The 13,719-nt window shown below is 42.5% G+C and overlaps 1 protein-coding gene across 1 annotated transcript in view; it reads right to left on the reverse strand.

Annotated features, from left to right (window-relative positions):
• The window catches only part of WDR36 (WD repeat domain 36), a 35,965-nt gene that overhangs the window by 16,545 nt on the left and 5,701 nt on the right, over positions 1–13,719 (reverse strand). Inside the window, exons 6-15 of the mRNA XM_083464465.1 lie at positions 13,287–13,341; positions 11,116–11,248; positions 10,498–10,673; positions 9,461–9,581; positions 8,369–8,434; positions 7,864–7,947; positions 5,988–6,142; positions 4,693–4,807; positions 3,212–3,377; positions 1,990–2,098 (exon numbers count right to left, since the gene is read on the reverse strand). Coding sequence (XP_083320591.1) covers positions 1,990–2,098; positions 3,212–3,377; positions 4,693–4,807; positions 5,988–6,142; positions 7,864–7,947; positions 8,369–8,434; positions 9,461–9,581; positions 10,498–10,673; positions 11,116–11,248; positions 13,287–13,341 — 1,180 coding nt within the window. The remainder of the gene's footprint in view (positions 1–1,989; positions 2,099–3,211; positions 3,378–4,692; positions 4,808–5,987; positions 6,143–7,863; positions 7,948–8,368; positions 8,435–9,460; positions 9,582–10,497; positions 10,674–11,115; positions 11,249–13,286; positions 13,342–13,719) is intronic.

The following is a 13,719-nucleotide window of genomic DNA, read 5'->3' on the forward strand; positions in this document are numbered from 1 at the left end:
ACTTCCAGGTTCTGGAGGAAGCTCATGAGCTTACTGCATGTAGAGGTTAATTTCTCGACGGCCCGTCATCCTGAAACCAACGGGCAGGCGGAAAGAGCAAATGGGGTTCTCCAACAATATTTGAGGTGTTATGTTAATGACAGAGAGAATGATTGGGTGGAGAAGTTGGCGTTGGCAGAATTTGCCTACAACAATGCAGAGAATGTGTCCACGGGGATGAGCCCCTTTTTGGCTAATCACGGGTGCCATCCCAGAGCCTTCCCAGGGGGGGAGGGGGAGAACTGGAGCGTTCCAGCTGCAGAACAGTTCGTGGAAGAAATGGAAGCGATCCATCGCCAGCTCCAACTCAACTTAAACAGGGCTAAGGAGGAATATAAGAGGCAGGCAGACAAAAACAGGAGGGAAGGTGAAAGCATCAGGGTGGGGGACCAGGTGTGGCTGTCAACCCAAGGGTTGCCATTCAAAGGAGGTTGTAAGAAATTAAGACCCAAAAGGCTGGGTCCGTTTGAAGTCATACAGCAGGTCAATCCAGTGGCTTTCAGGCTCCGGTTACCGAACCACATGAAGCTGCACCCAGTTTTTCACAGGTCGTTGCTGTCACCGTATAGAGGAGACAGTGAGGGGAGGGTCACTAGGGGACCAGCAATGGAGGAGAAGGAACACAGCTACCATGTAGCGGAGATCCTCGATTCCAGGTGGAAGGGAGATCAAGTAGAGTATTTGGTAATGTGGGAAGGGGAACCGGAGTCGGAAAACACCTGGGTTAGGGCAGAGGATGTCAATGACGAGGTTTTAATAGAGACTTTTCATCAGAGGTTCCCACGTAAACCTCAGCCTGTAGCGAGGTTCCGGAGGGAATACTTTGCCACCACCGACGAGGAAGAGGAGTTGGAGGGGTTCCCAGATTCTGAAGAGGAGGAGGATGCAGCTGGCCAGGACGACGATCGATGGAGAGAATTGTTCGAGACGTCAGAAGATGAGGAAGATTCGTTTCGGGGTTTTAGCCCTTCACCTCCCAGGGGGGAGGAATTGGGAGGGGGTGAGGGGGGCCCTGGAGGGGAGGTGGATGTCAGGGAACTGCCATCAGAGCATCAGGTGGTGGAGGGACTCAGGCAGGATGAAAGAGACTCAACTGCTGAAGCAGGGACCAGCAGGGGGAGGAGTGGGTCTCTGAGGGAATGCGAGCAGGAGGGAGGGCTCAGGGAGGCTTCCAGCGAAAACAGTGGGGAGGTATCGGAGTCTCCCATAGGGAGACCCACACCTCGCAGGAAACTGTCACGCCGTGAGTCCAGGAGACGCGTTTCCGTTAAGGAACTTCTTTGCTGGAAACGCTTCCGCAGACAGCCACTGTCGGACTCTACTAGTGACTAGAGCAGACATGTCTGAGGAGCTCCGTCACACACGGAGGTTTGTGGGGTCGCACAAACTCTGAGGGAGCACGTTTTCACGCACAAGCAGCTAATCAAACCCTCACATCTAGCTACACTAGCAACAAAAAAGCATTTCACTGTTGAGTTGTTGAAACACTGGATATATTCAAAGCTGAAGAATACTTAGGAAAATGTTTAAGTTAGCACATACCAACTGTATCCATTCACATCATTTATTATAATTCATATTACTGTTCTTCTTTTAGAAAGCTCAGTGTCCTCCATGGGACTCCCAGTGGTCTTCCATTCAGGTCCACGTGCCCTTAGCTTCACTCTTGCTAAAGGATTAGGTGACCCCAAATCAACTGATCCACATACAAGTATATGCATTTGTTTCGGCACAAACCTCAAAGATCTAACATGATGATAGGCAGCACGGTACCCTGTTGATACTGTGGGCTGCAACTTCCATTCTCCCTAACCATCTGCTATGTTGGCTGGAGATGATGGGAATTACAGTCTACAAAATCTGGAGGTCAGTACGTTGCCTGCCCAAAGTAGATGAACTCTGGCGGTACGTAACCTCTACACAACTGATAGTAAATAGATACAAACTTACCAGGTCATTTATCTGGCCTTGGTGCCCTGAAAACTTCCTCACGATTTTTCGTGTTTCTATATCCAGGACGCTAATGGTGAAGTCATCCGTAACAATTCCCAGAATGCAACTGGTAAAATCAAGAAGAATATAAAGTAGAATGTCAAACACATGTCAAGGAAGAGGCAAAAAAAATTGCATTATGCTTCTTTGTTATTGATATTCTTGGAACACAAACTTTAGGGGAAACCCCCAATAGATGTTTAGAGTAAGGCTACCCTAAATGTTTTCACAGGGGAAAGGACAGGCAAAAGATGGATATAAGCAGGGCATAATAAGCAAAATGGACAGGTGACTGTAGTGGGTTGGATGTGTAAAGGGTAAGACCCTAATTACAACAAAAAATTTATTATTTTCATCAGTTAAGATTATTCCAGTTATTTATTTGTTTCTTTTCACAAAGCAGCATACGGAGAAATAAAAACAATGGAACATCAGGCAAAATACTAAGCACTGAATGCATACAGACAACCAAGATGGGACCCTTTCTCTTAAGAAAAGGCCACAGTAAAGATTTTAAGGCAGGAGTGGCTCCAGATCCAGCCTGCCAAGCCAATGCCAGCTGTCTGCCAGCCCCTGGCAGACTCAGGCACCTCTTCACTTTGCAAATGTGTCTCCTCTTCTTCTTCTGGCATCCCTGCTAGGTCTTACAGACCTGGGGGGGGGGGCAGGGCAGGGAAGGAAGGAGACACTCTCCTGCTCATGACTGGCAAGATCTCTTAATAGCAGTGTCATGCCAGCGGAAAAAGAGGCACTTTTGAAAGATAAGCTGCATCAGAAGGAAATGGTTCTATTCATCACCTGTGTGCATGTGGTGTCTGTGCATGCATGTCTGGGTTTTTGTGTGCTGTATTTGCATGCATGCATATGCTTGTGTGAATGACCAACCTTCAATGCAGCCCTTGGACCAGAAAAGGTTAGCCACCCTCTTTCTAAAGCCTTCTTGAATGTCAAAACTGAAGAGGCCAAGTGAATTTTAATTGGAAGGGAGGCCTGCAGCTGCGGGGCCACCCTCAAGAAGACCCTGTCTAAATGAAGAAACTAGGGAGGCGGCACATATTTCAGAAATTAGGAGGGGTGAAACTCTTTTAGTACAACTGTGCTCTGCAAATATGAATTAGGAAAATATCACCGCTGAAGTAAGAGAAGTTATTAAAAAGAATACATCTTGCAATAATCCCACCTGTCTCTGTGAAGCAACATTTTACTTGGAGAAGAAGGGAGGTTAATAGAGTGAAGAAATTTTTTGCTCTTGAAGTTCCAGAACTTGATCAATCCTTCACTTCCTGCTGTGGTTGTCAGCTGGTTTAATCCATCCACGGCTACTCCTCTTATGGAGCCTTCATGGGCTTTAATTGCGAAGAAAAAGAGTCAATTAATATTCCGCCACCTTAAATTGGCGTCATCCAACTATTTATTATTATAAAGTTATATACAGATCCTTAGCACAGCTCACAATCGAAGAACAATATAACATCCTTCAGGAATAGATAGATACCATACCACGGTTCATCAAATTCACTTTCTGTCATATTTTTCCTGTAGTGCAGTACATTGTGTCCACTGTGGAACTGAGATCCAGAGTAAAGCTTCCTTCCTCATTCTGCATGGCTAAACCATGCCACCAAATGCACAAGGGACACACCATCTTATGAAACTAGAATCCCAAACTTGTTAATGCAGAGACGACTTAACAACTCACTGTGCATAATATACAAGCATGCAATGATCCATCTAGTTGCTGTCTGACCATAGCAGGGTTATTTAACCTGTGGGCCTCCACATTTTGCTAAACTACAACTTGCTCCATCCCTGACCAGTGGCCATAACAGTTGGGGCTGATGAGAGTTGTATGTTGAACTCCAACAGTATTTGGAAGGTGACAGGATACCCACTCCTGAGCTATAACCAAAGGTCAGTGTTGTGCAAAAGCTTCCTGCCTCTTCTCTGCAGCACATCAAATCCAAAGGCTCAATTTAATCTGCTGGCAACATTCATACATTTGAAAATGCAGCCGGAAATTTGTCACACAGTATGTGCCGAAGAGGTCTCATTGGCTTATTGCTCACCCTCTGCAATACAAAATAAAGATTGTGCTTGCAGTTGGACATGTTCTCCTACAACCCTATACGCATATGCTTTCCTCATGTACAAGCGTATTCCCAATCACATGGCAAATACTACAAATGATGTTCAGCGTTGGTTGTGAGCAAACACAAGCCAGCACATCCCATTCTCTGTATAGCAGTAATAGCCATATTGTTACAGGAGAGCATTCTGAGGGTGTATTTCCGATCCAGAGTCTCAACAACACTGAAACTGTTGTTAAGAGGGTAAACTCCGATGCAGCTGTCCGCTTGTGGAACAGCTTTTGATTCAGCTGAGGCACCCACTAATTTAAGATATGGGGAGGGAAATTTCACTGACACCTTGCCTCTCACTTATGCGATCTTCCAACCTGTTGTATAGGGTCCTCCAGCCTTCTAGAGCAGACTTTTGGTGGCCACAGAGTGTTGCAGCAGAGAGAAGGGATTGACAAAAATCTCTGCCTTCCCCCCATTTTTGTACATTAGCAGATGCCTTGGCTGGATCAAAAGACATTCTGCAACAGAAAAGGCAGCACTGGATTTCAACCAGAATGTTTTCTAAGTGCCCTATTTTCACCTTTTTCTTTGCCATAACGCCCTCTGTGAATGCCAGACTGCATGTTGTATACATCCACATGTCCTGTTGAAAGTCCAATTACAGCAAAGTTTCCGCAGGAACTGATATCTACTGCCTTTTGGAGAAAGAGAAAGAAACAAGTTTTTTTTAATAGAAGCAAATATTTGAAATCTTACTTCCAATATTTGTGATTAACAATGTCAGATTCTTAACTGTTTAAACAGACACTATTCAATACAAACTGATTCTACTTTCAAAAAATTACTGAGATGTTCAGAAAAAGAAAAATTCTTGCTATTATTGTGATTTAGCATAAACTGGAGCCTCAGTTTTCGAACTTAATCCATTCTGGAAGACCGTTTCGGCTTCCAAAAAGTTCAAAAACCAAGGATCAATGGGCTGGCTGCAAAGTCAATGGGAAAAAATGAAAAGGGCTTCCAAAAAGCATGTTCAGCTTCCAAAAATCGTTCGAAAACCAGAGCAGTTACTTCTGGGTTTTCGGCGTTTGGGAGCTGAAACGTTCCAAAACAGAGGCGTTCTGGAACCGAGGTTTGACTTTACTTATTTGCCACTTTACCCTGTAGTGTGTCAGAGCAATTTACAATGCAATAACAGAAGTTACCAGAAGTGGTAACTTCGAGGCAGGGGAAGAGACTGAACATCATTGTCTTCTCAAGCATTTGCCTTTTGCTGCTGCTGCCAGTCTCCTCTGGAGTTAACGTATGAGCGGCAGTTGTATGTCACTTAGCCTGATGAGAAGTCCCTTCCCCTCTGAGCTGTAGTTAAGCCAGGCTCTCTGGTGTGCACAAAGACCGGAACGAGAACCCTTCATGTCAGTTAACACTTGCTTTCTTTGTATTTATGTACTTAAACCTAGACTGCTTTTTTCCTTGTAATACCGAATTTAACAGTCAAACAGCAGCAAATTGTTGATTTTTGTCATTTCTGAATTTACTGACTTGCTCTCTGTATTTCGTATGCTTGCATTTTGACATTTTGGATGTTTCCTTTAAGCCGCTTTGTGGAAAAGTGGCATATAAGTACAATCAACCACAGATATACCTAACTGCCCTCCAATTAAGCCCTAAAGTCTTAGGTAAACAAGAATGGGCCCTTTCAGTGATGGCTCTCTGTTTGTGCATCTGGTTTATTGTATATTTAATATATTACTGCTTTTAACAACAACAACATCAACCTATCTTGGTTATGTCATTCTGAATTATGAGCGGGTTTTTCTGTACACTTAAAAACAACAACAGAACTATATCCTTCAATCAGTTAAAAACAACCCTTACTGTTGCATATACACCAAGGGGTCTATTTTTCCTGAAGTCTTGTGGCGTCAGTTTATGAATTCCCATTGACCCTTTCTGATAATTCCAGGTAGTACAGCTTAGAAATCCTTGATGGCAAGCAATGATCCCATCCCAGTCACTTTGACGGGCGACCTCTGTAACATAATCAAAATACGTTAAAAGGCACAACTCTTAATCAAGAAGCAATTGTCCCATGGAAAAATAGCTTTGCACACATTTTATAACAACTGTTTAGCAGTTGTTTAATTTAACACAGTGGTACCTCGGGTTAAGTACTTAATTCGTTCCGGAGGTCCGTACTTAACCTGAAACTGTTCTTAACCTGAAGCACCACTTTAGCTAATGGGGCCTCCTGCTGCTGCTGCCGGACCACCGGAGCACGATTTCTGTTCTCACCCTGAAGCAAAGTTCTGAACCTGAAGCACTATTTCTGGGTTAGCGGAGTCTGTAACCTGAAGCATATGTAACCCGAGGTACCACTGTACATGGTTACAGTACAAGGGTTCCATGTCTGCCATTATCCTAACTGTAAAGAGTCCGTCCAGCACAAGGTAGTCCGTCAAATGATGGAAGTTGCTTCCCAGGAGGCCACCAACTATGGATGGCTTTAAAGGAGGACTGTACCAATTCATGGTGGACTAGCCATGACGACTATGCTCTATCCCCTGCAGCTAGAGGCAGCAATGCTTCTGAATACCAATTGTCGGAAACCACATGGGGGGGGGGGAGTGCATGAGTGTTCATGTTCTGCTCCCTAGTTTCCCACGGGCATCTGCTTGGCCCCTGTAAGAGCAGCATGCTGGACCAGTTTGGCCACTGGCCTGATACAGCAGGCTCTGCTTATGTGAAACTACCCACTTAACGTTGAACAGAATGAATATTGTAAGAGCAACCTATAGCACTATTAACAACAACAACAACAACAACAATTTTTATTTAGACCCCGCCCTCCCCAGCCAAGGCCGGGCTCAGGGCAGCTAGCAAGCAATAATAAAAACAAGTTGAATGAATACAACTTAAAACCAATATTAAAATACAAGATTAAAATACTGAAACATTAAAATATTAAAATGCAGCCTCATCACAGGAGGAGAAAGGAAAAAGAAAAAAGAAAGAGGGGGAGGGGAGGGAATCAAATTGGCTCCAAGCCAAAGGCCAGGTGGAACAACTCTATCTTACAGGCCCTGCGGAAAGAAATCAGATCCTGCAGGGCCCTGGTCTCATGAGACAGAGCGTTCCACCAGGAACACTGAGAGTAGAAAAAACAACTTAAGAGCAGCGCTGTGTAATCAGACTAGTAGTCTATGCAGTCCAGTGTCCTGCTCCCAAAATCTAATTGCAGCACACTGCCACCTAGCCAGTAAGTTCCATTTCATTGTCATAGCCAACAGCCCTTGATAGTTCCGCCCTCCGTGAATTGGTCTATGCTGCTTTTAATGTGAGGTCAGCCAGCGCCCATCACAGCACGACGTGGCAGCAAACGCCATAAATAAAATATACAAATAGGCTGATAGGAATTGCACTGTAGATTTCTGTACATCTCCGTTATTAGAGGAGCCTTTCATTTTCAATCTCTTCTCTATAATCACCTCCAACATGGGATTTGACCTTTTCAACACAACTGCGCAGCGAGTTAGTGTTTTCACTGAGCCATCCACCAATTACTTTTCTGGATAGTCACAGCCACTTTGGTTCCCATCAGTGTGCATTGTTTTCCCCAATGCACGTCATTCTAGATTTACTTGGAATCTCATCAGCCACGTAAGATGCTATTCAATGGGGGCAGGGGAAAGGGGGGGGGGAGACTTGATGTCGTATTGCCTCATTCATTCAAGACAAGCAAAGAATTACGCACCTGTAGCAAATGTTGTAATAGGTGGAAGAGCCATTGTATCATACCGGAGTCCTTTCCTTTTTGATTTCTTTTTATTTATGGAACCTTCAAGAGATGAGAAACATGACACAAATGTACGGCAGGCACTGACAGTTTGAACATATTAAGTCTTAGGGAAGGCTGTTTCCTAACTCTGCCACACCACCACCCAATACTACGTCAAAAGAAAAATTACACTGAAATTAGGATCAGGTGTTAAGTTTCAAAAGCACAAACAAACAAAAATTATCATAAGAAATTTCACTCATTTCAATAGAACTTTATTTACAGAATATTATTTCCTCTGGTTCAGGATTGTTTACCAGTCATTAAGCAACAAGAGTCTGAGCGCATACAAAGAGCAGCTAGAAACTGTAAGTAATCTGGGTGAACCGAGCAGCTGCACAATATTTTAGAACTCATACAGGTTCAATACAGCAAAATACCTTCACAGACATTTGATTATGCATTGTGTAGTCCCACTCACCACGTCCTAAGCTTTTATTGAATCGCTCATGCACCGTGGAAAATGACTGCAAGGTACTATCTTGTCCTACAGAAGAACATTAAAAAAAAAATGTAGGTATACCTATGCATCAGTTCATTTTAGGCAACTTTTAAATGTAAACCATTATAGAAATTGTTGGAGAAAACCTTGCTTTTGCATCCAACGTCTCACCACTGACTTGCCTCCCCCTCCTCTCTTCTCTGGCGGATCGCCTAACCCTCCTGAGTATATTTTTTGGGGGAGGAGATGGGCTGCAGAGGAGAGGGAGGAATTCATTCCGCCAGCAGTGTGTCCTATTGGTTAATAACCAATCAACAAAGCTTGAAATCGTCTCCTAATGCAGTGTTAAATTACATGGGCCCACTACTTACACAATGGTTCAGTTCCGGGGGTTTGAACACAAAGGCAAAATCGCACAGTCAGGAACGCACCCCCCCCCCCCGCAGGTGGAGAGCTGCTTACTAGGGTCTGGGAAGGTCGTGGGAGGGTCCTGAGTGCGAGTAGGGTGCCTTCCTTACTGGCCTATGGGATGCTCCCAGAGCCCGTACACCTCCTTCCCAGAGGCTGGTAAGGAAGGTGTGACCATGCTTACTGGACTTTGGGGAGGTGGTACGAGGGCTCTGGGATGCTTGTAAGAGAGGAAGATATAGCTGGGTGTGCTGGTGCTGGTGGGGAAATAAATAAATGAAAGATCAGAGAATGGTGGATTTCCATGGCTCTCTATTTATTCATTCATTCATTCATTCATTCATTCATTCATTCCCCCATGTGCAATGTTCTAATCACATTAAGTAACGCGTGCACAAGTTGTGGGCTTATTGTATTACGTTATTTGGTCTTCAATTTGAAATCGAAACTCCTAGTATTTTTGTGAACTTAAGTAGCAGCAATTGAAAAAGGTAAAACTATGTTCAAGATCCAACCTGCATACTGGACCAAAGCCAAACAAGTCAGAGATAAATTGGCTGGCCTATGACTAATCCTTCATCACGAGAAACTGAACTTCACATGACTTGATCCAAAAACAGTATTACTCATTTCAACATAACAGGAAGCTGGGAGAATTCCTACCGGCACTGAGAATTTGCTGCCCATTTTGCCCATGATATTTGATTTTTGTTGGAGGTGCACTGTGGCCCATTCGGAATCTCAGCAATCTGCCACTTCCTCCAGGGCCATCAAAGATCCATACCTATTCAACAAGTAAACAAACGCAAGAAAACAAGTGTAAAGGAAAGCAAGACTTGAAAATAAGCTTGAAGCAAAATAAATGCACAGTAATGAACCAATAAACTAGTAATATTCAGAAGCTCTGTATGTGGCCACACTCATGTTTCATTCAAGGACATACAAAACCTTCTCCGTTATTTTTGCAAATTATAGATACTTCATGCTTCCGAATACCTGATTTTAGCAAAGAAGTATTTCCTAACGTAAGTACTTGGATCCTAATCTTTGTGTTTTTTATAAGAACAGGGAACAATGCACACTAAGTGATTTTTAAAATTTTATCCAAGAGCACAAATATGCCTTTTCTTCTTAAAAGAAAACTTGTAAAAAGACTGTTCTAGATTGGGGACAGGGAGAGAAGGAGGAAGTGATTTAACGGTACATGATTGCTCATTCAAATCCTCAACCAGATTAGTGATAGTTATATCACTAGTAATGACTGGCTTAGCAGAACTGTGCAGATTGCCTGCTGTTTCTCAACAAATGAAACCTAATTATGCAACAACGAACATAAGAGGGCATCTTACAGACGCACCATAATGCTCTACTCAGAACAGTTTTGCACAACTACACAGTATTTTTGTTCCCAAGAACAAAAAGAAGGAGTATACATTGTGTTTCTAGGTGCATGGATTAAGTAAAGTATTCTATGTATATGTTTAAATCTACATTTGGTTTTTGCTCCTATTTATTTAATAATTATTCGTTTAGATTTATACTGTTATGCTATTTATTCAGATGTTTTGCTTATGCTGGTCTATGACCGTAATAAAATAAAGTACTTGACTAGGTGCATGAATCACCTTAGGATCATCAGAAGGGGCAGGGGAAATCATTTTGGAAACGGAATATTAATTAGTTAAAGCCATATAACTTACCCTTATTGCATTGTCCGAACCATTGGTAATAAGAAGTGGTTCCCCTTGGACAAACGTCATACCCGAAATTGCTGTAGAATGGGCACCTCTCATCTGGCCCTGAAGTTTCTTTTCTTCTAGATCCCACAACCCAATATGCCCAACAGGACTTCCAGCAGCCATAACTGGGTGTCCATCTGATCACATGCAGAAAATAAACATAACATAAATACAGATACCTTAAATCAAAACAAGACTGAAGAGCATACAACTGGGAAAGAAAGCCAACTAACATTAAAATAGATTGGGAGAGGGTGGAGAGGGTGAGTGATTAAATCACTCACGCCACAATTTTCCTGTTCAGACATAACAATAAACTATCGTTTGATTAGACCAGAAAAATTTCCATAAAAACTATGCATGCAAGGGGAGAATTGAACGTTCAGAATCATCTGTGATCTTCAAGCCATCGACTGGAGGACTGTCTAAATGCAACTACAGCAAGACCAATTACCTGTACATTTCAGTCCTGGCCTTATGATAGCTTGCAACAGGTGACAAGTAGCTTATACTTAAATTTGTATTTCAACTTAAGGCTTTAACTCATGTCTGAGGTTTCTAATAAGTGCTGAAGTGTACCTGTACGGAATGATATTGCTGTTATGGGACCCCAGTCTTGTTGAAATTTCATCAGCGTTTCATCAAATTTAATATTGTGCACTATGATGTAACCAGACACAAGACCTACTGCAATGACATCCACTGCTGGGGCCTGCAAAGAAAGTTATACTATTAAACAACAGCAACTTTTGATATTTTGCAACTGAGCATAAATAACCTATTAAGATTGGTAAGATTGGTAATGGTAAGATTCCATTAGAAACTTTTCCTGGGCACACCTGAATGAAATCACCGAGTTCTGAGTAAGCACACAAGTTCATTCTAATGAGGCTTTTGTTACTTTTTAGACAAGAATGAGCTTGCTGCATCAAAGACATGCTTTTCCAATTTCAAAGCTTGTTTACTGTCATGCATTTTTATTATTGCACACTGAATAGAATGAGATGCATGTAATCATTATTCCATGGCATTAGTTTCCAGTCATCTTCTAATATTTCCAAAATGGAAGGAGCCTCAGAGTTCAGACTAGGTGAGATGCTAACTCCAAGATCTTGCCTGTTTCCTTCAACCTCCACAGAAGCAGCAAGAGAGGCTATCGGAGACTTCGGGTGATACAGTAGGTTTGGTCAGCTTTCATCAAAATGTTGCCATTGTGGAGGAAGGGCAAACAAATTAGTTCTACATATTTTTACACCTACTTGCATCTTTATTTGGAGTGTGTTTCACCATCTGAAGCCAGGGCAAAAGAAGCTGCGGAAGCTGTAGACTAATACTCTCTAATAATACTCTCTTTAGTAAACTTTCACTTGGATTCAATGGTGATCTGTGCAGATACGCTGTACTCGTTTGGAGCGTGGGGGGGGGAAAGAGATTTAATTTGACTCCCCCTCCCAACTACAGCCCACCACTCCAGAGGGTCGTTCAGAGGTCTTGATCCATGAGCATAAGTTTGCTTGTTTCATATGATTCAACCCTCTACCTCTAACTTAACACATTCTTTTATTATAACAGGCCACAGAACTTACTGTATTAACACTAAAGCCCAGTTTACAACACCTTGCAAGCCTTTGTGCAAACCTTATTGTCGTTCATATCAAATATATGAATGCACAGCAAGGGAACATACATTCAGGGCCACACCACTCACAGTACACATAACATTTTAATTACAACTCTTCCACCTAAGAGTGGACGTTTGGATGAAATCAAATTTTGGATGCATATATTTAGCACTAACCTCACTGGGGCTTACTTCCAAACAAGTGTGCTTAAGGATTACAGCCTTGCGTAAAACCTACTAGTATATAATTTGGGACACTGACACCATTCTAATTATGTTCAAATAGAAGTGTTTAGAAGCAGAGCACAAGTAATGAGCTCCATACAGGTTGAATTCTTAAAAAAAAAAAAAAAAGCTACAATACATGGTCCCAAGATTACTACATTTTAAGAATATGTGATTTGTGGACCATGGTTTAACAGTCTAAACCCAAACATTCTGCGTTAATTTAAAAAAATCCATTAAATGGAACAGAACTTACTTCTAGATAAGGGTGTGTAGACTGAAGCCTGCATGTGATCGTTCCATTTCTATTCTAGTGCTAATTTTTAGCACAGACTTTTTGAATGAATTTCAGATTGGCAAGAGCTAGGTTCATTTATTTAAAGAAAAATCCCCTACATATATATTATTTTTGCAACGCCACTAGCAATATAATACAGCCCAAGTATACAGTGTTTTCAAGAGTACTGACATGTACATTGACTTTGCTTACTAAAGTCTGTCATTCAGAATCCTGCAATAGTAGTAGTAGATCTGCTAATATGAACTAGAAATTAAGGGAGAGGCTTAGCATTGTGGGCTATACCTATTTGATCTAGCAGAGAACATTAATAAAGCAATCTGAAAATAACTATCAAGGAACAGTACGTAATTGTCACTGGGTTAAAACCAGAGATAAGCCTGCAGAGGGTAATTGAAGCTGCCACTCACAAAAGGTGTTTTCACTTGATTTTCCATCACCTTCCCCCTCGGTCCAAACTATTTAGCAGGGTTCCCCAAACCTAGGAAAAGCCTTTTTAGAAGGGCAGACTGTCAGGAAGAGGAGGTGCCAGCAAGCTCATTTTTTGCTCACCACCTTCTGCAGACTGATCTCTGGATCCAACCCTCTATATATTCACACACTTACCTGTTGAAGGACTGTCACTCCTGCTCCCCAGCCGGGAAATGTATATAAAAGTTTGCTTTGGTGGGGGAGAGAGAAAGAGGTTAGTGTTTTGAATGCTACGAAACAAAACTACCGGTACATCAGAATGGATGTTAAAACACAAAACCAACATTTGCAGAAAAAATTCTTAAAACTTCTGGTGTGCTATTTATTGGGGTGGGGGTGAATACTACTAGCATTGTCTTAGGTCCCAAGAACTAAAAGCAGGAGGAAACTCTACTCATGCAAAGTGCCTCTGCCCAATCTTAGCCAATTCCCACTTCCCCAGGATCCCTCTGTCCTCATAGCATTCCCTTCAGGAGAGCTCCTTTCTGGTAGAGACCCAGGAGCCTGCACTGGGAAACAAGGGAGAGGAAAGCTATGACGGTTCAATCTTTTCACAGTTGTCAGGGCC

Source organism: Podarcis liolepis, assembly GCF_965112155.1.
Source record: "Podarcis liolepis genome assembly, chromosome: 11".
Taxonomy (NCBI): Eukaryota; Metazoa; Chordata; class Lepidosauria; order Squamata; family Lacertidae; genus Podarcis; species Podarcis liolepis.